This window comes from Aulonocara sp. 'chitande type north' Nkhata Bay, linkage group LG10 (genome assembly GCF_057382095.1).
Source record: "Aulonocara sp. 'chitande type north' Nkhata Bay isolate Kocher_YH1m ecotype deep benthic linkage group LG10, A_spYH_male_GT1.1, whole genome shotgun sequence".
In the NCBI taxonomy this organism is placed as follows: Eukaryota; Metazoa; Chordata; class Actinopteri; order Cichliformes; family Cichlidae; genus Aulonocara; species Aulonocara sp. 'chitande type north' Nkhata Bay.
In genome coordinates, this window is record NC_141353.1 from 1997428 (window position 1) to 2023603 (window position 26176).

At 44.8% G+C, this 26176-nt stretch overlaps 1 protein-coding gene across 11 annotated transcripts in view; it reads left to right on the forward strand.

The window, feature by feature from the left end:
• The window catches only part of auts2a (activator of transcription and developmental regulator AUTS2 a), a 355571-nt gene that overhangs the window by 129923 nt on the left and 199472 nt on the right, over positions 1-26176 (forward strand). The window contains exon 1 of one of the 11 annotated variants that reach the window (XM_086307769.1): positions 3117-3753. The exons of 9 other annotated variants lie outside the window; for them this stretch is intronic. In XM_086307769.1, coding sequence (XP_086163895.1) covers positions 3706-3753 — 48 coding nt within the window. In that variant the 5' untranslated portion in view covers positions 3117-3705. Of the gene's footprint in view, positions 1-3116; positions 3754-26176 lie in introns of those variants that run through there. One more of the 11 variants, XM_086307766.1, reaches the window with a different exon arrangement.

Consider the following 26176-nt stretch of genomic DNA (forward strand, 5'->3'; position numbering starts at 1 on the left):
GGAGGCTAATGTGATTTCCTGGCTGTGGCCTAGACGGGACTCAGACCTGTATTATCTGGCCATCAGAGAGACTTAGCTTCAACTGTAATATCTGTGTGGAGAGCAGGAAATGGCCTTTGTGTTGCTGGCCAATATGGCCTGCGGAGAGGAAGCGAGGAAACATGCACTGTGCCGTGCCGGCCCATTGCAGCAGTGTTGTAGAGGAGTGGGGGTGTCGTTTGTTGTAAAGCCTTCCCTCCTTCACTAACAGTTCCCACAGGTGAGTTTCATTAAAAAAGTGTCTCTCATTTGTCTCCATTAATTTTTTTAACCTTATATTTGATTATGTAAGAGAACTATGTTGTAGCACAGAGCTGCTTCTGAGTTTAAAAGATTAAAGCAAACTCTAAGGAGGAAGTGTTTTGCAGGATGGCGTGCTCACTCTTTTTCATGCTAGCAGGTTTAATGGAAAATCGGAGCAGAGCTGAAGCGTTGTAGCTCACGGGGTTGAACATCTGGGCTGCTGCAGCCGGAGGAGAGAGCAAGCTAGCACATAAACAAAAAGTGTCAGGTCCACTGTACGTGCTCTCGTGTGTCGTACACTAGGACGGACGTTGACAAGCGATTATGACAAAGATGTCCACGCTAAAAACACAGCGTCACGCTCGAGTCTGTGCAGATGGGCAGCTCCAGAGCCTCTACAGCCTGCTAAAGCTTCTTCCCAGTTTGTGTTGAAAAAGAAGAGACTCCTTTTTAGACATATTGATATTTGAGATATTTGTAGAAAAACTGGCGCATTTCAGCCTCCTCCTCCCTCCTGATGCTGGTAAAGCCATGCAGAAACAATGCTCATTGACCTCATGTTGGCCTGTTCTGTTGCCCCTGAACTTAATTGTTTTGATATGTCTTTGCACGCTATATAACTGTGTAATTTGAGATCCAAAGAGATCTCAAGATAACCTTGTAATGCAATTGTGCACAGTCCTCAAAATATTATCAGCAAGCCACTGACTGCACCTTTCCAGCTCTGTTCAGCTCCGTGTTGTGCCTAAACGCACACCAGTCGCTGAAACGATACCCTAAACTCTTTTTTGTTTTTTTGGATTTCATCCCTCCGAGCTTTTGAAACTCTGTTATCTGGGCGCAGCGATGGCCGTGGGGGACATGGCCAAGCGTAGGCATGTGTGTGGGAAGTGAGCAGGCAGGCAGGCTGTCACTTAGCATTACAGCACTACAGGCTCCCCATGGGTGGCATGAGGAGAGTGGAAAGTGATAAGACAAGAGAGAAAGAAGAGTAAGGAGGAAGAACAGGACTGAAGCAAATGATATACAGCAGCCCACACGCGCTCAGCCCCAGCAGCCCTGAGTCAAGGAAACCTGCTGTTTGTTTTTCTTCTGATTAGACCGACTGCTGAAGACAAGCCCTCCGTACGTCACTGCTGACCTAAAAATGCAGAGGAAGGGGTTAAAAAATCAGTAAATGATGGCAAAACTGTGACAGCACTGTGTTGAAATACAAGTTTATATAAAATAGACATAAATGTTACTGTACGACTATCACTGCAGGACAAACTGTAGTCGTAGTGTCCCACTTTCATTGCTTAATAGTGCAGACATCCTCAGTGGCTAATAAAAAAAGGACAAATTAGCTGTTAGGTAATTTGATAGGTTCATGTTAAATGATGGTTTCTCTTCTGTAGTCGTGTATCAAATTTGTCATGCAGGAAAAATCAGTGACATTACCTGCTTTGTTTGTTTGCAGGCCAACTGTGCCTGCACACATGCAGAGATGCTGTCTCCTAAATGTCAGCTGTTTAAAGATATGCAAATGTCTCATTTTCAGCGAGCAGTCCTCGTCTTAGTGCTCAATAACCTATCCACAGACAGATGCAGGGAAATACGGCTCTGTGTTCTGTATCTACGATCAGCATGGACCCTTCTTTACGCCCCTTTGTGTAGTAAGCACAGAGTAGAACCGCTGTATTGACTATATCGATCTTTTACCAATCTGTTCCTGCTTCACTGTTGTAAGCATGACGTGTGAAAGAGTCGGTCCGTCCTCCGTGATGTCCCACGATGGCATTAGATGCTGCCCCCCCCATGCTGGCACAAACCTTGAACAAAGGGAGATTATGTTTCCATGGATGCTGACGCAGTGGCACTCCTGCGTCTGATTACTTTTGTTTATAACCCACTGCTGTCCCATGACAGGGGTTGCCTCAGTTTACCTCGGGAGCTGCCAAATTTGGATAAACCCTGTGGGATACAGGAGCCCATTGTAGTTTCAAACCATCGTCAAAAGTGACATGATTATATACACAGCAGCAGCACTGTGTGGATGGGATATGGGCCCTGTGCGCCAGCGGGAGTGGCAGAATGTAAACATTGACTGGGTGGCCCGTTCCCAGTCTCAAGTTGAGGCTAAAACTGAACTACATAACTTCAAGTGAAAGCTGAGTTTGCTTTGTGATGCAGTATTAACTGCTGGTTTAATTTCAAAATTAAATATATGATGGATGGACGAGAGATCCAACCACAACCAGGACAGGTTGTCTCTCTGTGACAGACTGGCGACCTGTCCAGGCTGTACGATGCAGGCAGGGCACAGAAAGAGACAGACAACCATTCACACTCTCGGGCACTTTAGGATCACCAGTTAAACCCCTAACCCCGCTAACTGCACGAGTACCCGGAGAGAACCCACACAAACACAGGGAGAACATGCAAACGACACACAGCCAGATGGTGGATTCAAACTCGCAACCCTGTTTGCTGCAAGACAGCAATGCTAACCACCTTAGAGAGATATTTTATATCATGTAAAGTTGAATCAGGAAGCACAGAAGAAGAATTCATGGAAATCAAATCAGTACCGGAATACATGGAATGTCCCAGTAGTTGGAATTTGGTGAAACAGGAATACTAGATAAGCCGCTAACGGCAATCTTTGCTACAATCCTTGTAAATATTTGAAGCGCTCATGCAGAGGGAGTTTTGCCCAATCTGATCTCAGCATAAATACATTTGACGTAGCATTTAGGGGGTGCATTTGTTCAGCTGTCAGAGTGCATTTGGCCCAGGGGAGCTCTGAACCTTTGGAGTCAGACTAGCATCTGGCTGATTTCTGTAGAAATAATAAAGCAGACAGTGTTGGTTTACAGAGGGCAGAGAAACGTAAGATTGAAATAGATACAGAAGGGGGTTAAATGAGGTCGGAATGAAAGAGTTTACCGGTGCATAAAAAAGAGCAATGGGAAGCACGGAGAAGGTGATTTGAGTGAGCACAGGGCTCGAGAAAGGGGAAACATAAAAAGAGTAAGTGAGGCAGAGAAAGTGAGCACATATGATAGGCAGGAAGAAAGAAAGGAAAGAGGGAGAGGGAAGTGCGGGAGGTTGGTGCTGCAGCGTGTAGAGTTAGCCCACTTAGAAGTAAAACATCTCTCTGCTGCGCCTCTGCTGGCATCTGCCACCACTGAACACAGCTGAAGCCCATCTGAGGAGCTCCTCTGTCAGCCTTCCAAACCCGACATGAGACACACGGCACGCCGCGGCACGAAGACGAAGGAGTGAAGCAAACGGGAGCTGGCTCCGGGGCTTGAAGTGAGAGAAAGGAGCAGCACAAAGACCAACGGGATAAAGGAGCAGAAACGTCCGTGTCATTAGGCTGCACGCTGATCATCAGTCATTCCTCACGCACTGAATCAGTCAGGAGCAGAAGAGACAACGATGATCAAGTCCAGCTGGTTCTATGTCAAGTTCAAGTACAATGAGAAGGTACGTCCACATGCAGGTTTTACCTCGGGGCTGCAGGCCTGTGTTAAAGTGGAGGTTAAATACGTGAGTTCTCAGTGTAACTGTGCAAACACACAGTTTCTAATGCCATTTGCATGATAATATTGCGTTTTTATGGGAGCACTGCACTTAAGTGAGAACACTTTCTACTTGTTGTTCGAGTGTTTGCCACAATAAAAGGATGAGTTCAGTTTTCTAAAAGTCTCCATTTGTGCTCCGAGCTCTAAAAACAAGCCGAGCAAACAGATTTATTTAGGTATTTCATATATCTGCCTCATTCTTCGCTCTCTGCTTTCACATTATGTTCAAAGTCCTTGCTCTGAATAATTTGTGTAAATGTAACGTGAAGCAGATCCATACTTGTGATTTAATGTAACGCCTGCTCGATGGCTGTTATGTTTCCATGAGGGCAGACCTTTTCTTGTGAGGTAGCGCACCTTTAGTGATGTCATCGTCTGGTCCTGTAGCCTGTGTAATGTGATGAGTCTGATAGACTGTTCTGTGTGAGCCTGACATTAGGCTGTGAAAGCCAAGCTTTGGGCCAGCCATTAGCACTTTCGCTAACTGCTCGCTGCTCTACTAATGAATAGCTACAGTTACAACTGCCTTCAGTCAGTTAACCAGTCATTTAGGCAGCGAGGCCATCTATCAGCCAGACGACAGCCACCAGCGACCATCTAGCCAGTCAGCTGTCCTCCTGCCCTCGTCTCTTTTTGTCTCGTGACCAACGGTTTTTTGTATTGACCCCTTATGCCGATCGTGTTCTCCACCTAGCATCAGGTGTCTGCCCTGTAGGATCATCCGAGCTATCCGGTTACAGAAAAACGGTCACGCATGGCTCAGTTTACTTTGGTTTACTCTTGGTAGGCTAAAGCATTCGGCACATTAAATATATGAAATAACAGTGCATGTGTTACACTGTCTTTGCTATAATCAGGGCTATTATAGCGGATAAGTGAGTGTGTGCCAAGTGGCCTCGTGGGAGCATCTGTTGGTGCCCGAGGTGCTCCGTTTCCATCTGGTCTGCCATTTTGTACTTGAGCAGTCTCGGGGTGTGGAAGTAGGAAGATGGCTGCTCTGGTTTGATCTTTTCTAACCGAAATCTGTTTTTGCAGCCTGTCTAATATTTCATGGTGTGTGTTTAAACAAACTTAATGAAAAAGAGGAGACTGCTTCACTATGATGCAGAGATCTAATATTTCAAAGCGTCTGCTTCTAAAAACGAGATGCACAAGTTTGGAAAACGCTCTAATGCGCCTCCAATGTGTTTTATTGTGTTATATAAAACCTGCAAAGTGACATTAGAGATAAGTGGAACAGCTGGGGAGTGTCAGGTTAACAGTGTCAGTGTAACAGTGGATGCTGGTTAAGGCAACCATGAAAACAGCCAGTGGCAGAGTGTAAAAGTGTAGTGTCCTCCTCCTGTAGTGTGTTTTCAGTATCATCCTTCCTGGATTCCACTATTTTCCTTCTTGTCTGTAGCTAAAAGAAAGTGTGCACAACAGGATGTGTGTGTCAGTGCTTACGAGGGTAAGCTGAATGTGCGTTGGCGGAGGCAAGGCTTATGCAGTCGCCTGCTTTTCCTGCTCCCAGCTGTCTTGCTTCAGAAGCAGCAGCCTCTGTGTGGTTATGTGTGATTGACAGGCGTGCTTTCAGCAGCATGTGAATGGGAGCTGACCTTAAACAAGCGCTGCCATGTTTGACTGAGTGCCTGTCCCCCACCACCCACCTCTTTTGTTCTCTGAAGAAAAAGAGTGAGAAGGGCACAGAGTGCTGTAGCTTCTAGATCAAGAACGTGCGGGTCCTCAAAGTCTGGGGGAAGGGTAATTGCTGCCCCCGTGTGTGGGCTCATGCCTTAAGTGAGATAGGTGTAGGTAACGACTGGTGAGAGGTGAGAGGTCAGTTGCATTCCTCAGAGTGGAAAGAGAGCACAACACTGAAATTGTGCTCTGTCTGTCTTTGCCAGGACCCCCAGTGGGCCGACTGTGGGGCTGCAGACCTACAGAGGGCAAACAGTGACCTTACTCCCACTGGACTAATTCAATTACACACACACCCTGTGATTAGTGTGTTAACTACAGCCTCTCCCATAGCTGGATGGCTGCACCCAGAGACACTTAAATTATAGTACAGAACTATCAAAATGTGCCATATTTTTCATACATAAGGCGCACCGGATTAAAAGGCGCATTAAGCGAAACAAAATAGTCAGATAAGTCGAACTTTCCTCAACTCATTCTTCTTGCTTCCTCCACTTCTGTACCATTGATTCATTAATGCTGAATCCTCTGCAGCGGCTCTATTCCCATGTTGTTGCAGTATATTAATGACTAACCTCGTATTGTGGATGGATTATCTCAGTTGTTCTCCTGACTGAAGTTTGGTGCGTTTACAGCATCCTGCCATGCGATTGCATTTGTCTCTAACCATCGGGAACCTTCACGTTAACTTCGAGTGGAAAAAAAAGTTAGCGTTCATCCTCCAGCTTCACTGTGTTTATATTATGCTAACATAGCTGTGTCGCTAGCGATCACGTAGCACATCATTATATACCAGCTAGCCCAACTTCAGTAACCCTACAAACGTCACTGCTGTTTAGTTTCCTGTCTTCATTTATGTTGGAAGTGATAGCAGAGCTGTACGTTTGAATTCTTTCAGAAATCTCTCAGTCAGAACATGCTATATCATGTTTAGGTGGAAGCTAGCGAGCTAACTTCCTGCTAACTTCTAACTCTGTTAAATGTAATAAATCCTGTTTTCATGGATGCCTGGATGTTAAACTTAATTGTTACATCATTCATATATCATTTTATTAAAGATGAAAGAATTTAGACAGTTTTTAACTCTCAGTGTTCGTTTGACTTTGGGACCTGAAGGGACGGAGTTTAGGACCCAGATTCCTCTGCGAGGCTCCTGACTACGGTAGCCGTAACGCTCCAACAATCCATCAAGCGGTGCGGCTTCGTAGCTTAGCAAAGTCGTACTAAAACATTTTTGACAGATTGCTGAGCGCTGTGTACGACATGAAATCAGTTCGAGGTCAATAAGCACAATCAGAATTCATACATAAGGCGCACTGATGATTTTTGAGAAAATTAAAGGAGTTTAAGTGCGCCTTATAGTCTGAAAAATGCAGTACATTTTTCTCACGGATGGCTGCGTTACCGTCTTCGTTTTCCCGACCTCCTTCCCCACACACTTTTGACAAATACATTTTTTACTCATCTTCAACCAGCACCCCCAACTCCACATTTAAATTTGCGATACATCCGTTTGTGTTTGACAATATAACTGGCACCGAAAAGCAGAATTAGCATTGTGTGATGTTCTTTGGAACAAGCTTGAATGTAAAGACTGCCAGCTGAGAAATGAATACTTGAACAAATATATTTACTTTTCAACACTGATCACAAAGAGATAAGTTACTAACATCAATTTCTCAGTGCTTTGGAAAGTATCTGCTCCTGAGTATACATTTGGCAGATGGTTGGCTGCTTCTGCGGCTGGCACCTGTTAACCATTTACTGTAAGAGGCTTTTATTCATACTGCAGAAGTACAGTATGGTGACGTGCCCAATAGTTTCTTGGGTTTTTATACAAATAATGTCCGGCACACATCACAATATTTATCTATGAAGTATATCTCGTATCCAATTTTGCCGTTCACACAATGTTTTCTGCAAAATGACACACTCAGGGATCCTGTTATTACATTCAAACCTTGAAACAAATTGTGGCTTTCGTCGCATTTGCTTATTTATACGCAGGCTCTTTTGGTAAATACAAGCTGAGCCTTTGTTGCTCCGTAACGTGGTGCGGAGCTGCTAAACCTCAGTCAGTTTCTGTGTATCTGCAGCCTGTCAGACTTATTTAAAGTATTTAAAGACAACAGAAATAATACGCTGAAGATTTTAACTTTATACAAGTCACATGGGAAGACTTCAAATATGATGAAGACTCTTGTATAGGATAAATGGTGACGGAGATTTACTTCAACATTAGAGTGTGAGCCCCGAGCAGACTGCTCTGTTCCCCCTGTAGAGTGAGGGGCTGTGGGACTGTTGACTCTGTATTTACTGAGCCTGTATGCTAGGCTTGGGTTGTGAATGCTGGGGGTGACTATAATGACTATAATGAATGTGAAAACGACAGAGTGGGTGTGGGTTAACATTAAGGACGGCTAATTGCAGGCTCTGGTGATGCCACAGTGTGTTATGAGATATGAGAGATAAATGGTGTGGAAGTCCCTCTTGGGTGGTTTCGTGCATTTCAAACAAACTCGGAGAGAAGGATGAAGACAAATGCTATACGTCCGCGTGAACCCTGGTGATTGGGGCACATAATCCTTGTCCTGAAGACTTCTGGGAGACGTTTGCTCCTTTGCTCCCAGGTTTTTAGTTTACATCTTATTTACCGTTTTTGAGGATTTCTCCAGCGTAGCCAAAGCTGTTTCCTTTTCATCAAATAATGAATGAGCTGAACACCATCAAAGTTGTATCCCTCTGTCTATCCATCCACGCTTATAGGACTTTAATGAGAGTTTATTGGAGGCGTTTTAGTCAAGCCGGTTTAATTTATTTATGCTTAAAAGCTGGAGCACTAAGAAGCTTACAGAACTTTCGACCTCGGCAGCACTTGCTGCAAAGCGGGACCTTCTTTTTTCTTTTTTCGCCGTGAAATCCTTTCTTACGTTTACAGACATATTGAAATTCTAAGAAAGCACTCCAGAGCTTGCCAAAGGGATTACTGGTAAATCCCTGCAAACTCCAGATGTTTTCCCAGGCAGCACACAGCAAGGAAACAACGCCCAGCCCCTGTAAACATCTGTCAAACAAAAAGCCTCCGCCACAGAGGAGACAACAGAAGCTTAGAGGGAGTAAAGTAGCTCGACTAGTCAGATTTTCACTCTATTAGATCTGTTTGTTCGCAAAGAGCTAAGTGATTTTTGCAGGGCCTGCATTGCTATGAGCGAAAAACCCTAAACTACGACTGAAATGTGTGGCAGAAGAAGATGGGGTCATGAAGATGACTGTTCTGCCTACCTTCTGTCATGAAAAGCCAGAGCTGAAAAAACTGTGACTGTTTGAAAAACGATGGTTTTAATGTTTGGAGGCATTCAGTGACACATAGTCAAAGTCTCGGCCACGTGTCTGAAAGACCGGGCCGCGGAGCTGCCAGTGAATGGTGAAGCCACGGGAGCAGTTTGCCTTTGTGTGTCGATGGCAGTCGCTGCTGGGTTCAGGCCTCGGGCAGGATCTCATATCTCCCTGCCATGTTTGTGTTAATTTGCTGGATGTAAACATGGTGAGTGGGCTGTAACAAGGCAGGGCCTGCCTCTGTGTCTCTGGTCTCTAGCCTCCTCAGCGGAAAACAGAATGGAGACGGGGAGCGGCTGACCAGTGTCTGGATCACTGAACAATTGCAGGCCGGAGAGAGAGCGTGAGCCCTCAGTGTAGCCACTAGGGACGTAGCTGACAGATGGATGGAGCGAATGACTGGATGCCTAGCCAAGTGGAAAGACAACTTTTACCCACACGGGCTGTATGCTTTTGCTTGTCGCCTTTTATCTCCATCTCTTACACATAACCTGAAGGGTGAAAAACAAAAAAAGCAGGTTCTTCTACATTACGCATATCTGCATGCTGTGGCTGGTGCAGACTTTGGTATGCATTTGTGTACTGTACTTATTAGAAGGGTCTTCAAACTAGGGCTGCCACAAACGATTATTTTGATAGTCGACTAGTCACCGATTATTTTTGCGATTAGTCACTAATCAGATCATCATCCATTGGACATAAAACGTACAGCTTATTGCACCAGCAGCATCTGCTCTTATATAACTATCATTAGCTTACAGCTAATGATAGTGTTTAAGGTCTGTGCTAACTAAAAATAAAGAAAGACAAGATGATAGTTTATTAAATTTTAATGAAATTTGCAGATTGTTTCGGTGAAGTTTAATAAACTCCTTGCTATCTAAAATATAACAGGACACCGGAGTAAATTCTGGAGCATCTCACACTTCTGATAATCAGCTGTCTGCTTGACGTTTATTCAGCTGTGTAAAAACTATAACTTTAATCTCAGCCAAACCGATTTACTCAGGAACAAATAAAATACAAAAAAAGCCAAACAATAACATTTTTAAGTTATCTAAGTGACTTATATATCATATTTAACCTGAGTAGCGAAAGACGGCGGTGGGTTTGAAAACAATTTGCCGGGAGTCCGATGTTCTCACGGCTCTAGTGAGCCTAGCCCCCGGCTAGCTATCGAGCTAGTGGGTAACAGACGTCTCCGAAAACGTCGGAGCGCTTTTGAAAATATGTGGTGTCCTGATAAACTGAGCAGATATTTGAGGTTTACACAGCTACATTCTCGCCTGAAAATATGTTAAATGTTTATTTTGTGACCCATAAAGAATAACAAGAGTAATAGTAAAACTAACTAGCTGCCGCCATTGTTGGAAACTGAGCTGGGCTGCGCTATGAATTCTGGGACACAGCTGCTTCTTCTTCGGGGTTTAACGGCAACTGGCATCCTTGTACATGCAGTGCTGCCATCTTCTGTTTCAGTCCGTTATTACACTCTTAAATCCTGCTACTTATTCCTGCGTCTTTTGTGATCTTACAAAGCTTCAAACGACGCGTCGACTATTAAATCAGTCGTCGACGATTTTGATAGTCGACGTAATCGTGACTAGTCGACTAATCGTGGCAGCCCTACTTCAAACATATGAATGTTCACACACCATAGCAACACATGACAAATAACGGGGTGGGGGGTACACTGCAAAAACTCAAAGTCGTACCAAGTATATTTGTCTTATTTCTAGTCAAAATATCTAATTGCACTTAAAATGAGGCAGATTCAGCTGCAGCTGTAACGCTTCAGTAACATATAGGAACTTGTTTTTAGACAGTGCATCTTGAAACTGGAGAACTTTCGCTTGTTTCATTGGCAGATTTTTTCAGTTAATACAAGATATTTTTGCTTGAAATAAGTGAAAAAATCTGCCAGTGTAGCCTCTTTGAAGAGGGCCACCAGGGATTCACAGTAGTTACGCAGGTGGAATAACTGCTTTTCTTTATGTGATGAAATGTGTGCTGTCAATGTGACAGGTAAGACTAAAACTTTGTGAAGAACCTTTGTGTACCGCATTTTTCAGACCATAAGGTGCACCAGATTATAAGGCGCATTAAGCGAAATTCCCATGTTGTTGCAGTATATTAATGACTAACCTCGTATTGTGGATGGATTATCTCAGTTGTTCTCCTGACTGAAGTTTGGTCCGTTTACAGCATCCTGCCATGCGATTGCATTTGTCTCTAACCATCTGGAACCTTCACGTTAACTTTTATCAAGTGGAAAAAGGTTAGCATTCATCCTCCAGCTTCACTGTGTTTATGCTAACATAGCTGTGTCGCTAGCGATCACGTAGCACATCATTATATACCAGCTAGCCCAACTTCAGTAACCCTACAAACGTCACTGCTGTTTAGTTTCCTGTCTTCATTTATGTTGGAAGTGATAGCAGAGCTGTACGTTTGAATTCTTTCAGAAATCTCTCAGTCAGAACATGCTATATCATGTTTAGGTGGAAGCTAGCGAGCTAACTTCCTGCTAACTTTTAACTCTGTTAAATGTAATAAATTCTGTTTTCATGGATGCCTGGATGTTAAACTTAATTGTTTAGCGGACGGAGATTAGGACCCAGATCTGCGAGGCTCCTGACTACGGCAGCCGTAATGCTCCAACAATCCATCAAGCGGTGCGGCTTCGTAGCTTAGCAAAGTCGTGCTAAAACATTTTTGTCAGATCTTTGAGCGCCGTGTAGCACCTAAAATCGGTTCGAGGTCAGTAAGCACGACCAGAATTCACACATAAGGCGCACTGTCGATTTATGAGAGAATTAAAGGATTTTAAGTGCGACTTATAGTGCAGAAAATATGGTATATGTTTTATGCAGATGGTATAATGGGACGATTGTTACTGATCACAAGCATCCCAATTTGCCACTTTACTGGGAGTTATGTGGCAAAAATGGATTGGCACATTCATCTGCAAACAGCTGTTTATCAGTTACCATGTTTTCCTTTACTGAGAGCGATGTTTGCTAAGCAAACCTTTGTAGCTCTGAATCGATCTGAAAATGATTCTTTAAGTTATACGCCCATATAGTTTGTTTTTCCTGTTTTCTCCCTCTCAGTTCTACCTGAGCTCATTAGCCCCAGTCACATTCCCACAGGAATGCTGGTCCTGCCTGCCGTCTGCTGCTCGTTCCTGAGCAGCTCAGGTTTCAGCCTGCTGGATGACTGGGTACAGAGATGGTTCCCATAGTTGCGCTGCCTGAGCTCCATGGGTAGCCCCTGGTACTCTGGCTCAAAGACCCCTCTGTTGTCTCTTTTGTGCGCTCCCATGCCGGGTCGAGTTGGTTCACATAGACGATGCGACCTACAGGAATGTCACAGATTAGGATAGATCACATGCTACAGCCTGCTGGAAAGTAAAACTCCAGCAGTTCATTACACAGGTATGAATGTAAACCTGTGTGACTGTCTGGCAGTGCCACAATATGTTGGCATAAGCCACAGAGCAGTGTTGTGCTTTTTTATTGACCTCAGCCTCGTTTTGAGTGAGGCTTTCTTTAAGATCTGACTAATTTGGCCGTCGCTGTGGAACACAGACACGCACGGATGGGTTTCCACAATGCATGTTGTCTAGATGTTTATTTTTGTCTGGACAGTGGGAAAAAGTGTGTTTATTGCTGTATACATCATAGTGTTCTGCGAGTGGCTGACAGTTTTTCTGTGAGATGGACGCTCCTGTTGTGCATTCACCTCACTTATTTTTATCGCTCCAACCCAGAGCTGGCTGTGGTTTGAATCATGTATTCACACCGTCTGTCCGTCCATCCATCCATATCAATGCCTGTGCAGTCACACAAAGCAACCTTTGTGCATTACTTCAGAAACCTTAAGAACCAGTGATGGGAATAATTCACACAAATGTCTAATAGGATACAAAAATACTTTTAACCATTTTTCTACGCAGAAACTGAAAAACAGAAAGTTTCAAATTTTGTTGGACACTTTGTGACGTCACCGCCTGCCTTAAGTCTGTGCTATGCATGCGAAGCATCCACGCTTAAGAATCCTATTTGAAGCATTATTTACTTTTGTGGCTACTTTTTGTAGACCAAGTATGTGAAGACATGCACACAAATACAGTAGAAGAAACCTTCCAAAAAGGGGTTTCACAAGCTGCAACGGACTGAAGCATGCAACCGCAAGGGAGTCATTCTAGTTTTTCCCTAAAACTTTAACCAAGTGAGGTGGGGGGATGTAAGGGAGAGCAGGCCAGAGGAGAGTGCATTTCAAAGAGAAGCAGCCATCTGTCAGCACAGGCAGCAAACAGCTGGTGGAGGAGATGCAAGATGTCTGAACAAAGACTGACAAGATGGAAGATGACAGGAAACAGATTTCCCTCCCTTTTTACCCCTCCTGCAAGAGAAGAGGTTGACCATCAGAGTGCTGTGATGTCTAGCAGCCTCCAGATGCCTCCTCTCCTCCTCCTCTTCCTCTTCCTCTCCTCCTCTTCTCTTCTCTTCTCTTCTCTTCTCTTCTCTTCTCTTCTCTCTTGCATTACTGAACATATTCAGTCTGCTGCTTTGCTGCTTAATTTGTTAATTTGCATTTCTGTCTCATCTCTCACATGTAGGCAAACTCTTAACTATTTCTGCTGAAATTATCCTGCGGTAATTAATACATGATGTGCTTTAATTATACTAATTATGATAGCATTTACTCAGTGTAGAAGTTTTTCCTATTCAGAATAGGATTTTTTTTGTTAGACCTAAATATTACATTCTGTGAATTATTTAGCTTTAGTAATTGACCTGCTGTAGCTTAAGTAGATACACATCTCTCCGCTCATTTGCTTAGATAAATGAAGCAATGCGAGTCGCGTTAAGTAAATTTTTTAGGAAACGAGCGCGAGACCTCGTGTTAATTAGCGTAAGCCTCGTTACATCAGGTCTTCTTCTCTTCCTGCTTAGTGCAGTCTATTCCCCTTTGTGCCTTTATCCCCTTGCACTGTTAATTTGAACAGCAAATGCAGTCTGGTTTCTAAATAGAGCAGTGCTGCACACAAGCTGCAATCATTAAGTGAATTTTCTGCCAGCTTAGAGCTGCAGAAATGTCTGTAATGGAAGGAAAGCCAGAGTGTTTTTGTCTTCTCCCGTGTCCAGTGTGATGTGTGACATAAGCCAGTGTAATACAGTAATGGGCCTAATTGTCTAATCACTTTAATATGTGGCTGTTGCACTTGGATGTGGCAAGGGCAAAGTGAGCTAATAAACACTGATTACTGTCACTTGAACTCAGCACAGAAGGCAGGGAGATGTTAGCGGCTAGAGGATGACCGTTTCTTTCTCCTTTTGCTTTCTGAGCTCGACAGACAGGGAAACAAGGTGTCGGCGAAAGGTCAGCTTGTGGGTTTCCCGTAAGTGATGCAATGACAGCGGGAAAGAGAGGGCTGTAAATGGGACACTAATGGAGAGAGAAAGAGCTGTCATCTCCACATCTTGTCCCTTTGGTGGGTTAGATTGACAAGCTGCCAGCCTGGCCAGCTCATACTCTGTGGAACAAAGAATAGACGAGGCAGAGCTTTCAATTTCCCCAGCCATCTGCCTCTTTCTGCTTCTCTTCAGTATACAGAGTTTGAAATCAAATTTGACATAAAAGTGGCAGTTGGTGAAGGCTGTGTTACAGTAGGTGCAAATGCCAGCTCTGTACTCGCTCACCGTGACGTGAGGTACAGCCGTCCGTGCCTTGAAGGTCGCTGTTAAGAGCCAGAGCAAAGATGAGGTGACGGACAAAATTGAAACCACATGCAGTCGACTTCTTTCAGGAGGAAATATGAAGTGCAGGGCGCGAGTCAGTCGGAATCACGTCTATTGCTAAAGGTTAGAAAAGTCTTATATTGTGGGAGGTTTTTTTCATGGGTCATAATTTACTCATACATACTCAGTGTTGGGAAGGTTACTTTTAAAATGTATCCCACTACAGATTACAGATTACAGATTACATGCCCCAAAATGTATTTTGTAACGTATTCTGAACACTTTGGATCACTTAATATATTATTAAGCTTTTTACAGCTACATGAATGTCCTATTGCTGTGTGATTTATTACTGTTACTGAAGGTTACTCTCCACACCAACACCAACTAGATGTTTAAATCTTAATATAAATGAGTAACAGTAGGTGGACATTAGGTAAGGCTGCACTTTTTGCAGCGATCTCGTATAGAAACTATTCCTCGCGTATATAAAACAGGTCCGCGGCTCCGAACCGTAGTAAAGGGACCTCTGGCTGATACGTCGGGTTCGTGTCGGGCTCGTAGCTGAAAACTAGCTTTACTTTGTTGTCTGGGTCGACTTTGCTAGCAGAGACAGAGAGAGGATTTGAAAGGCTGCTCCAACGGGACTTATTGTTTCAGAGGAAAACACGAACACGGTGTACAGTCGAGTCTTAACAGCTTACTTACAGCTGGGCTCGTCAGGCTCTCTGTTTGGCTGCAGTGGTTATTATTATATTTACATGCTTCCAGCTCCTACTTTTCCTTTCTCTCCCTCCTCGCTCACAGACACATCACGGGTATGGCAGTCCATTCTCCCTGCAGCACGGACTACACTGCCCATCAGGCTGCATGCTTTAGGGTGATGCCTGTAACACTCTGCCTGTTGCCTTCAGGTTAAATAAATTTTTGAATAATAATTTTTAAAAATGGGCCGTGAGATTGAGACGCAAGCATCAGAGCCTCTTATTGCGTGTTTTGTTTGGGTTTCCACCGGCGTGGAAACCAAACATAGAGAGGGCGTAGCCTAACATATGAAACAGGAAAAGACCGCCGTGTAATCCCTTTACTTCAGCAAAGTAACTGTATTCTGAATACCACCTTTTTAAATGGTAACTGTAACGGAATACAGTTACTCATTTTGTATTTTAAATACGTAACGCTGGTACATGTACTCTGTTACTCCCCAACACTGCACATATATTTACTGGTTTGTGTTCTTAGTTAGCTTTGCTGCTTCCAAACATGCTCAGAGCTCTGATCTACTTCTTCTAGTAATCTTCTTTAATGACTGTCGTAGGCGTGCAGCTAGGCTCATTTATATGTCTGTTTGTAGGCACAGGTATGAGGAAGACTCTATGAGGAAATCTGGACAAGTGTTAGTTAGAATCTCATTCATGTGCTAAATTTCACTGGTCAGTATACTCAAGACTGCAATAACAAAATGCGCAGTGTCATCAGAAGCTTTCATGCAGCGTGCCCTTTGACACACACCAGGCAAAGGTGGAAAGTAGGTGTAATATACACGCGTACGTGTTCAAATACCCCTCACATATGAAAGGATGCAAGTTGTGCTTTTCTTTCTGGTAGGCTCAGTGGGCAGCCTTGGCTAAAAAGTTTGTTTGCACTGTTTGTGCCTTGAGATGAATTTGTGTGTGTTTGCAAGTGATGTTTTATGCCGTCCCCAGGCTATGAAGCCCTCATTTCCCCTGCTCCCCAGAGACCATTTAACCCTTCATTTCCTCCCCAGACTACGGAGCAAGACCGCAGCAGTTGTTTGCATCTGTGCGGTGAACCCTTGCTGTATCTTCTGTGGAGCAGACTCTGTCTTCAGCAGCCGGGCGTTCTGATAGCCTCCATTCATTATTCAGCTCTACTCCGGCTGTACCACACCCCCAAGCAGCACAGAAATAAAACAAGGTTAAGAATTGGCATGAAATGTGTCTCAGCGGATCAAGTGGTTGGTAGGTGGGCTGGAGGTTCTCAAGACTGGGAGGTATGGGCCTTTACTGTGCACCATCTTTTATTAATTGCCCTGGTGCTTAGACTGTGAGCTTCTCCGTGATCATTAATGCATGTGAGAATTAACGTATTTACATGTTCTCATGCATTATGCATGGGCAGGGAGGGAGGCTGCAGTGTTGTGGAGGACCCTCTGCCCACAGGTCTGGTGTTTTCTGTGTGTGTCTGTGCCGATTTGCATTCAGCCACGCTGTAAAACCCACTCGATGGAGCATCGGACAACAAACAACACTGCCTGCGTTTACAGACGGGCTGCTGAGGGCTTCGACTGTCTGGGGGGCTGACAGGTCTGACGGTTGCAGAGAAGCTGTATGGGTTGTAAGTGCAGTGAAACATTTAGCTGCTCTCTTATTTTTCCTCTCACTCATAAAACCACCATAGTGACAGCTCTGGAGTTGCTGTCTGCTTTCTGTTCGCTTCTGTAATGGTGGAACATCAGTGGAAGGTCAAAATCCTGTGCGGTGGTTGAGCGCCACTTTTGCCCACATGTTGAACGGGCAACCATACGCCTCACGGCTGAAGCGCAGTGGCCCAGGCTTGAGCTCCATGCCTTGCCCCTTTCCTGTCTACTCTTCACTGTCCAGTAAAGGTGGAAAATGCCCAAAGGTAGCTTTAAACAACTTCTATATAGTGTGCAAACAGAAAAAGGCAAGCAGAGATCCGTGGTGCTGGGATAGAGAAGGAGGTTTAGAAAGGCAGAGTTTCTCTCCTGCTTGCTTTAAACACAGAGAAACAACACATTTTGTTCTTCTTTCGCCAGCAGGGATGCCGATTGATCATAACAAAGCAGAGCTCCCGATCGGCCTGTTCACCTGCACAATTGATCACGTCAAAGTCAAACCACAGTTCTCATATTTCCATAAACTGCAGCTCACCAAGTCAGCGATCTCTGCACCTGAGCTCGCTTTTATTTATTTGATGCATTTCTTGTTCTCTTATTTCTGCCTCCATTATTCTAAGTCCAGAGTCAGCAGATCCCACTGATATTGATCAGCGGCTGGCCCCGGCAGCTCTTGTTTAATCTGTAAGTGAGCCCTGTGCCTCTCATTATTTTTTGTGCTGATTGCTGTGCGTTGTAATTTGTGTGTTGTAATTGTATCAGATAACTGCTGATGTGGTTGGTCATTATGCTGCCTGCCGCCTTACATCAGAACCAACACCGCAGGATAATTAGAATTGATTTGGTAACAATTTAATTAATCACACTGTTAAATCGCTGGTACTGACTGAAAGCTCGCAGTACACACCAGGTTGTGTGTGTGCAGGTCTGTGCAACTCTTCAGGGTTATTAGTGGGCAGAAAAGAAACAATTTAGAGAAATGAACAGAGCTGCATTAAATCGGGCCAATTTGCTTCAGTCGTGCGGGATGGTCATTTTAGCTGAAAACACAAAACGAAAACCTTGAAACTAAATGTGCTTTAAAGATTTGGCTGTTCAGTATTTCTGTTTGTGTCTTTTTAATATAGTTGAACAAAAGCCACATGTCACTCACAGCTATGTATAATGTTGCGCCTGATACTAAACATCATATATTATACTGGTGGAATTTATGGGGAAACATATAGACCTAAATCATTATTGTCCAAGATTGTAAACATGTTTATTTCTGCAGAGGAATCTGGGATTTTAACATCGGGATACACTTTGGAACAAGCCCCGAGTTTCCAATGCTTTTGCGTTGGCTCGTTTTCCAGCCTAAATTTTAATTTATTTCTATAGCAACAAATCACAAGTAAACCTGCGCTACGATAACACAGAGGAAACCCCAACAGTCAGATCAATGAACAAGCACTTTGGCAACAGTGGGAAGGAAAAACTCACTTTTGACAGGAAGTAGCCTCAAGAAGGCGGAGCTTCGTTTAGTTTGAACAGCATGAACACAGGTTTTTTTTGACTTTTTACCAAATGAATAGCTCGTAGCAGTGAAGAGTTTTGTTACAACCTTTCATACAGAAAAGGTTAGAAAAGCATGTTTGTGGTCTCTGTGCGTTTTCCTCAGTAGTTCATCTTGTTGCTTGAAGTATGTAACTTGAATTTAATTTGTGTTTAGTGAAGCTTCTTGATATTCAGTTCAGGTAAAACAAAAAAACATAGTGTTTATGCCTCTATGAGCCACGGTGACTCTGTGTTTGCTCAGCTGTGTGTCTGCTGCACTAGCAAGAGATGACAAGAGAACCGCTGCTGCTGTTCTCTTTAGATTTATTCATCCTAAAGAGGTGCTGGAGTGTTGTTGTGTGCACGCATACTCTTTGCTTTCTTCACAGCGTCACAGAAAACAAAGGGTCCTCGCTCTTGACGGCCCTGATTGCAGTTATTAGGATGCACAGGCGCTCCTGGTGTGATGAGGCCTTTCCTCGAGGGGATTCAGCTTGGAAAGCTCCGCCGCTTGCCTGTTTTTAATAACAATCATCTAAAATTGCTGCAATTAGCCTGAAGCTACAAGGAGATGGAGAGCACAAGATGCAGAGGGGCTGGGGGGGCGCGCTAGGAAGGGCTACGAGCTTCAGTGAACCTTTCGAATGTCAGCTCCTCTTTCACGTGGAAAATTCAAGAGGGCCTTTGTGTTCATTAATTAGTAGCCATGAAAGTTAAAAAGATCCATTGTGTATTTTTAATCAGAGTTACAGAGGAAATCTTTGAACTGATTCCCAGTCTGGCCTGAGGCTACGAGCAGAGGTAGCCTCAGCCACCCCAAACATCCCCTCCAACCAGTCCTCAGCACCCTGTGTGCAGCTCGGCACTGTGTTATTCCTGCTACGCCCAGGCAAGCTACTCACGCTGCTGCTCAGGCAAAAACAGCACAGTGGTGTGAAACACAGAGGCTGCTGGTTCAGTGTATACACAAGTCTGTTTTAAGAAGCTGAGAGAGAGCTGACTCTGCTGGAAAAATACAGAACAAAAGCAGGCAGGAGAACATTGAAGAGGCAGTCGAGGGGTTTGATGTTCGGAGCGTAACTGAAAGTTTTCCTCCACAAACGGGTTGTGCAGTATTTACCATTTGGAGGGGGCGTGGCCTCTGATGCCCTTGATGAAGTGTCTTTGCCAGAAGCGAAACTCGTCGTACCATTTTGCAGAGTCGACTCACTCATCGTCTCCTTTCAGTTTTTACTGTTACTGCGTGCTTAAATCATTTACAGATCAGGCCTTTATCAAGCTACGAGTGCCTCGACTAATACTTAATGCTGTGAAAATAAGAGTGGAGAGTGCGTCCTTGGTGCGGTTATCAGGGCTTTAAAAGAGTACTTGACTAATGCAGATTGCAACAGAGGTGATCTTTTTATTCTGCCAGTTCTTTTATGGATGCAATTTGATATGATTTCCTCAGCTGCACAGTTTGGGTGTAATTTTTGGGCATCGCTCGCATTCATCAGTCTCACTGCAGCTTCCTCTGGAAACGCACCGTATTTTTCCACATATTTCAGTAGTGCTTCCCCAAAACCCTACAAGCAGAATATGATGACTAAACTGAGAAAAGATATTCTGTGCATAGTTTTCCTTTTGCTAACAGCCTGTCACATTCAGCTGGAATTATTTGATGCATTAAAAATTGGCTAACTATTCGCTCTCTGAAGAATCAGAACTGTTACATTTAAGATGAAGAAGAAAGTAGTGTACTTTATTGGTCCCCGTGGGGAAAATCCCTCTCTGCATTTAACCCATTCACTCAGTGAAGCAGTGGGCAGCCATTGGGCGCCCGGGGAGCAGTGTGTAGGGACGGTACCTTGCTCAGGGGTACCTCAGGGTAGCTGTTCAGGGGAATCGAACCCCCGACCTTCCGATCATGGGGCCACCACTCTACCTACTGAGCTATCCCTGCCCTGAGCTATCCCCAAGAGAGCTTGGTTTCAGTTTCAGACATGCTTGACCTGCAGCTGCAGGTCACTGTGAGTGGCGTCCAGTGGTGAAGCTGAGCTTTAAACTATCAGTAAGACCAAAGTGGAGCTGAAGGGGGGAGAAAGCAACCAGAGCAGAGGGGGGATGATGTTTGCCTCGAGTGCTCTGTTTGTTCTGATGTCTCTGTTAGTGGATTTTGGCAGGTAGTGTGTCTATGCTTATGTATGTGTGAGAGAAAGTGTCATGCATTTTGTGTTTTTGTGCTTTTCTTTTAATATTGCTCTCATTTTCTTTTTCTTTTTGTAAAAGCCATTTTCTTCCGTCCTCCTCCTTCAACACCTCCTCCTGATGTGTTGTCATGTAGCACCACCCACAGGTCAGCAGGAGGGTGACAGGCTGGCGTATCGCTGAACACTCTGAGCAGCAGAAACTCTGGTCGTGGGCTGAAAATCCAATCGTAAAGCAGAGAGATTGTCAGTGATGAACAGAGAGAGCCCGACTCGTTGTTCCTTCTTGTGGGACGGGGAGAGAAAGTACAGCGTACACAGGAGAGCCCTGCACACTCTCAGATTCAGGCTTTGTTCAGGCTGTGCTGAATTATTTACCCGTGTGTTTAAAAGACTGCTCGGGGGAATTTCGACATTAGCTCTTCGGAGCCGGCGCTCAAGTCGTTCTGGCCTACAAAAACTTGGCATCCTTCAATGAAATGGAGTTTATACAGACAGCAGTAATTGAAGAGTTATCAGGAAAAATGAGCAAAAAAGTTTTGATAAAAAAGGCATGGTTGAAGGTGTGCTTTTAAATGCATTGGGTGTTTGTTTTAACCTTGTTCTTGGCTCACGTTGTACCTTCCTGTGAGACTGCAGCAAAGTAAAAGCATTTCTCACCCAAACCCCCAAAGCCCCCTCTTACTTTTAAGATCGCGCCCAGCTTTGCATGTTTTTCTTTCTTCTCCTTTTCTTTTTTTGGGGGATTGAAAATAAGCCTTGCATTGTTCGCATCTGCATTCACCGAGCTTCTGTATAATTTATACTTCCAGTACCTTTACAGTCTTTGAAATCGCGATGCAGTCTGACAGTCTGACGCTTTAAGGTGCAGCTGTTTGCACAAACTAGTAAACTTACTGGATTCTTTTAAAAGTAGACTTCCTCACTAAAAGTTCAGTTTTGCATGACGGCATGAAAAATGTGTAATTGCAGCAAACACTGTTTTGTGCTGCGCTCGGCGGAACATAGACGCTGCTATGATTGCGTGAAGGTTTTGTTTCGGGCCGGAGGTTGCACCACTGCGATCATCGAGGCAGGTCAGCGTGTTGATTATGAGTTGACCTGAAAAAAGATTCGTTGACCCAGACTGAATTTCACACCTACCACTGAGACTGAAACACCTCCAAACTGCTTGAAACTTTGCTCTGAAGTCATATTTAATCTTATCAGCTGCCGTGATGGACAAGGTGTGGTGCAGGTTATCCCTCCTTTTAGTGCTCATTAGCTACAATTACGTGAGATCTGCCTATTTGGCCTGTTGGGTTTTTTTGGCAGGATAATTGATTGTGGCTCTGGAATATGTGTACACAGCCAGCACTAGCAAAGCTGCAGTGATGATTCTGTGATCCTTTTCCTGGGTTGTTTGTGCAGCACTCCTGCCATCGACAGCCTATGCAGTTCAAAGCATTTTGACACGAAAGCTGTCACAGTGGAAAGCCGCAGAAATGCAAAGTATACCCCCGCATTACTTCCTTCCAGTATTTCTTTGATTAGACCTCTGTGGATTCTCGCGCTGCTTATATAAAGTCATCTCACACTGGTCTATTTGAAACGATTACACCAGTTTTGTTCCAGTAAATGCCTGAAGTTTCGAGTGATGAACCTCAGGCTGAGAACCTAATTTTCCCCAGCAAACTCAGAAAGCCACAGGCACACTCCCACTCCTGCAGAGCCTGCCTTTTAAATTGTGTTTTATTTAATTTTCTGTGCTATTCACCAAAATTTCCACACCGAGGGTTGCAGAAATCATTTTCAGTGTTTCCCCAGGGGGGTGGGGAAGCAGTATTCCCCTTTTTTTCCCCACTTCCTTTTTGGCGTGGCACAACCAGGGGTGTGCACAAAAGGGAGACAAATGGCTCGGTATCAGCTGCGATTTCCTGAATAGCCCAGTGGGAGCGCGGGAAGTCGGGGTGCATGCAGCGGATCGGCGTTGCCCTGAAACAGCAGCCATGCTGTGAAGGAGATGGCTTTTCTCTGAGACAGTCCGACTGTGAGCCACGGGTCTGCAAATGAAACGGCGGGGAGGAGGGATGCAGCCTTTACAGATTCAAGGCCTCCGTTGCCTTGCCGGGCATGTCTGCTGCTGCGGTGAGGCAGAGGGGAAAAAACAGCAGTGGATAAACAGACAAAGAGCTGCAGATAATTCTGCTGGAAGTACAGTGACGCTGTTTCCTGCTGTTTGTGAATTCATCAGGCCTCATGCTGTGTGCCACTAGTGATTTCTAAATATATGCAGCTCATCTGATGTAGATGTGTAAACTCTGTGCAGGGTTATGGATGGCTGTGCAGACAGATTGTTTGCTCTCGGTTCTCTGTGGTCCTGGTGGGAGGGATCTGTCAGCACCGTCTTACATTGTTTTCCACATGAGCTTTATTGAGTTCCCAATTACAATGCTGGTCCTCCTGTCTTGGGCTCAGTGCTGCTGCTGCTGCTGAATTGACCTTGCATTTTTGCAAGCGAGTGCTTTTGTGTATTCAGGCCAGCAGGCCTGTTAGGCAGGCAGACAGCGAAGCAGACTGACTGTTTCTCTCAGGCCCTGCTCTGGCAAGACCCTGCTTAACAGGCATCAGGCTTACACACTTAATACTTGGGATGGGGCAGCAGGCTTAGCTCTTAGCTCTCATTGCAGCTGACATCGTAGCAGGCAGTGAGACGGGGCCAGGCCGCTGCAGCCTTATTAGCCCTGTCTGAACTGGCTTCCCTGTGTCTGGCAGTAATGTTCAATGCTTTGGAATTTAATGGAATGGGTAGAAATAACATGCACACTACACACGGAGATCTCCTGCTGCTGTTTTCTCTAAGATCACCTGAACAACAGAGGAAGGGGCACAGAGGAGGCGCTTGCAGTAGGTGGAGCTCTTGTGTTGGATTTTGATGTTGGAGCTTGATTCACCTGCTCGTGAAGGACACTCCAGCTGCCTGTGCTGCGTGCGAACGCGTCCTTTCAGATGGCACTTATGCAAAATGCATAGATGGCGTATAGCAGGAGATTTACAAGCCTCCTGCGCACTCGCACGAGCCCGGCAATGTAAACATGTTAGGAGTGTGAAGCTAATTGACGGCTCGTGATTGGTGGTGCGACAGCGCCAACTGTTTGCGTTTCAGACCTTATTAGAAATTGTAATAGCAGCTTATGTTTTCATCTGGTAACAGTTTGTGTGTGGATATAAGATCCAGGTGCTTTATTTACTGCCTACAACCCTTCACACCTTTGTCTCTGACACTGGAACAAACATAAATGTCTTTTCCACAATTCCTCATTGCTCTGCCCGCTTTCCCTCCCCTCTTCCTCCCTCTTCCTCCCTCTTCCCCTCCCCTTGCGCCACCGCAATCTACCGCAGGCCCTCCATCTCTGCGGCCTGTCAGCGTGCTTTTTCATTTGGCTTGTTGCTACAGGGGGCTCGACGCTGGCAGATTACAACTCGGCAGCCAGTCATTTTCGATTTATCAGAGCCCCCGCCTCCCCCCCACACACACACACACTCCTTGCCTCCTCCCTTTTCTCTACCCCACCTCAGCCTCTATACTCACTACCCTCACCAGCGTCAGTCCAGACAACACAGCAATCCCTCATCACACCGCTGCCGTACGAACCTCCACACTCCCCTCTTGCCTCCCACCTTCCATATCTTCCACTTCGATCAGCGCAGAAAATTTAGCTCCCGAGACGAAAAAGAAAAAGAAGTGGGGGAAGAAAGAAATATTGTGGCAGTGGAAGTATTTAAGTTGGAGAGGCAGCTCGAGCTGTATTATTACTTGGGCCTCTGTCACTGGTGATGACCCGGGAGAGTGGAGAATATCGATCGCATGTCACTCAAGGCATTCAGCAGATTGCATTGACAAAGCTTGTCGGGGCCTTTAATAGCAAGGTTAGCAGCTTGGCTAAGACCTGCTAGGGAACTCTAACTGTGCCCTATTTCATGGTGGCTTTTAACCATTGGCTGGGCCCAAAGACGGGCTTGATAACAGTAAGGAAGTCATTTTACTCTCATAATAGCTTTCCTGTGGTTGACATTTGTGGCTTTAGTCCCTGTTAAGAAAAAAATGAGTGTTCCCAAGTGCAGAAGAAGAAGGCTAGCATTGTGTGGCTGCTTTTATGACAGAAAACAGCTTTACGTGAACAAAGACACGGCACACCAAACAAAGCGTGGCGGGGAAAAGAAAAATCAAAAGGCTTGTACGAGTGTGATTTATGAGTTGAAGGAAGTCCATTACTTGCTAGAGGAAGCCCAGACCAAAACACAAACAGAGTAAGGGCACGGTTTGCAAAGAGGGTCATGAAGTAATTCTTTTGGCCTGCCAAGATCGCTGATAGCTGAAAACGCTGCTCGCCAGAGGAGGGGGGAACATTTCGATTTCACTGTAATTCTTAACATAAATAAAAGCACTAAACCACCTAAATAGTCTCTCTTTAAGCCAAGTGATGTGGAACTAGGCTGAAATGTAACAGGTCCCTTGTGTGTTGTAATTTGCCTTACACACATGAGGGGAAGCTATTTCTACGAGCAGTGTAGTCATTGCTGGATGCTGGCAGGTCTTATGTGGCAAGCTGCTACTCTGAGTGCTGTGTAGGCCTAAATCATGACGCTGGGCAGACTGGACACAGGCAGGGAGCGCTGGCTGCAGACAGTCGGTGATTTTCTAATGTTTGCAAATGACAAGTTAAAAGACATAAAAAAAATAAGATGAAATTGTTCCCTCTTCACTGAGCTCCGTGTCCTCGTATTTAAAGCTTCTTTTCAAGTCATCTTATACAAATATTACACATGTAGTTTTGGGAAAAGCTACTTCTACAACTAGAAATGCATCACTCAAAATATTAAAGGAACAATGGAGGAACATCATGCTGGACATTGGACTGATAATGTGTCCTGCTGATGGCTTAACTTCTACCAGCTCTCTCATAGAAACTGCTGGAATTTCCTCTGTGCACTTGAGAGTGTGCTGGGAGATGCAGCAAACCTTCTGCCAATGGCACATGCTATCCTGGAGGAGTTGGACTACCTGTGCAACCTCTGTAGGCTCCAGGCATCACCTGATGCTAGCAGCAGTGACACTGACCCCAGCCAAACACGAGGAGAGAAAAAAACGTCAGTGGCCTCCACCTGTAGCATCGTTCCTGTTGCTCCTGTGCTGCACCTGCTGTTAATCTCATTAACAGCAGATCAGCTGAAACTGATTAGCACCCACCCCTTCAGCTGACCAGATCAATATCCCAGACGTGTAACTGACCCGATGCTGCACTCATGATACATGATTAAAGGGTTCCTGTAATGTTTTTCTGAACAGTATTCATTCGTATCCTGATGAATAAGTTGCCTCACCGGTTAGAAACGTGGACAGGTGCACTCTGGGTACACGTGACCGCTCTCATGTTAGGTCTCGCCAGCGTTTTTGTTTTGATTGGAAGATGAAGAGGA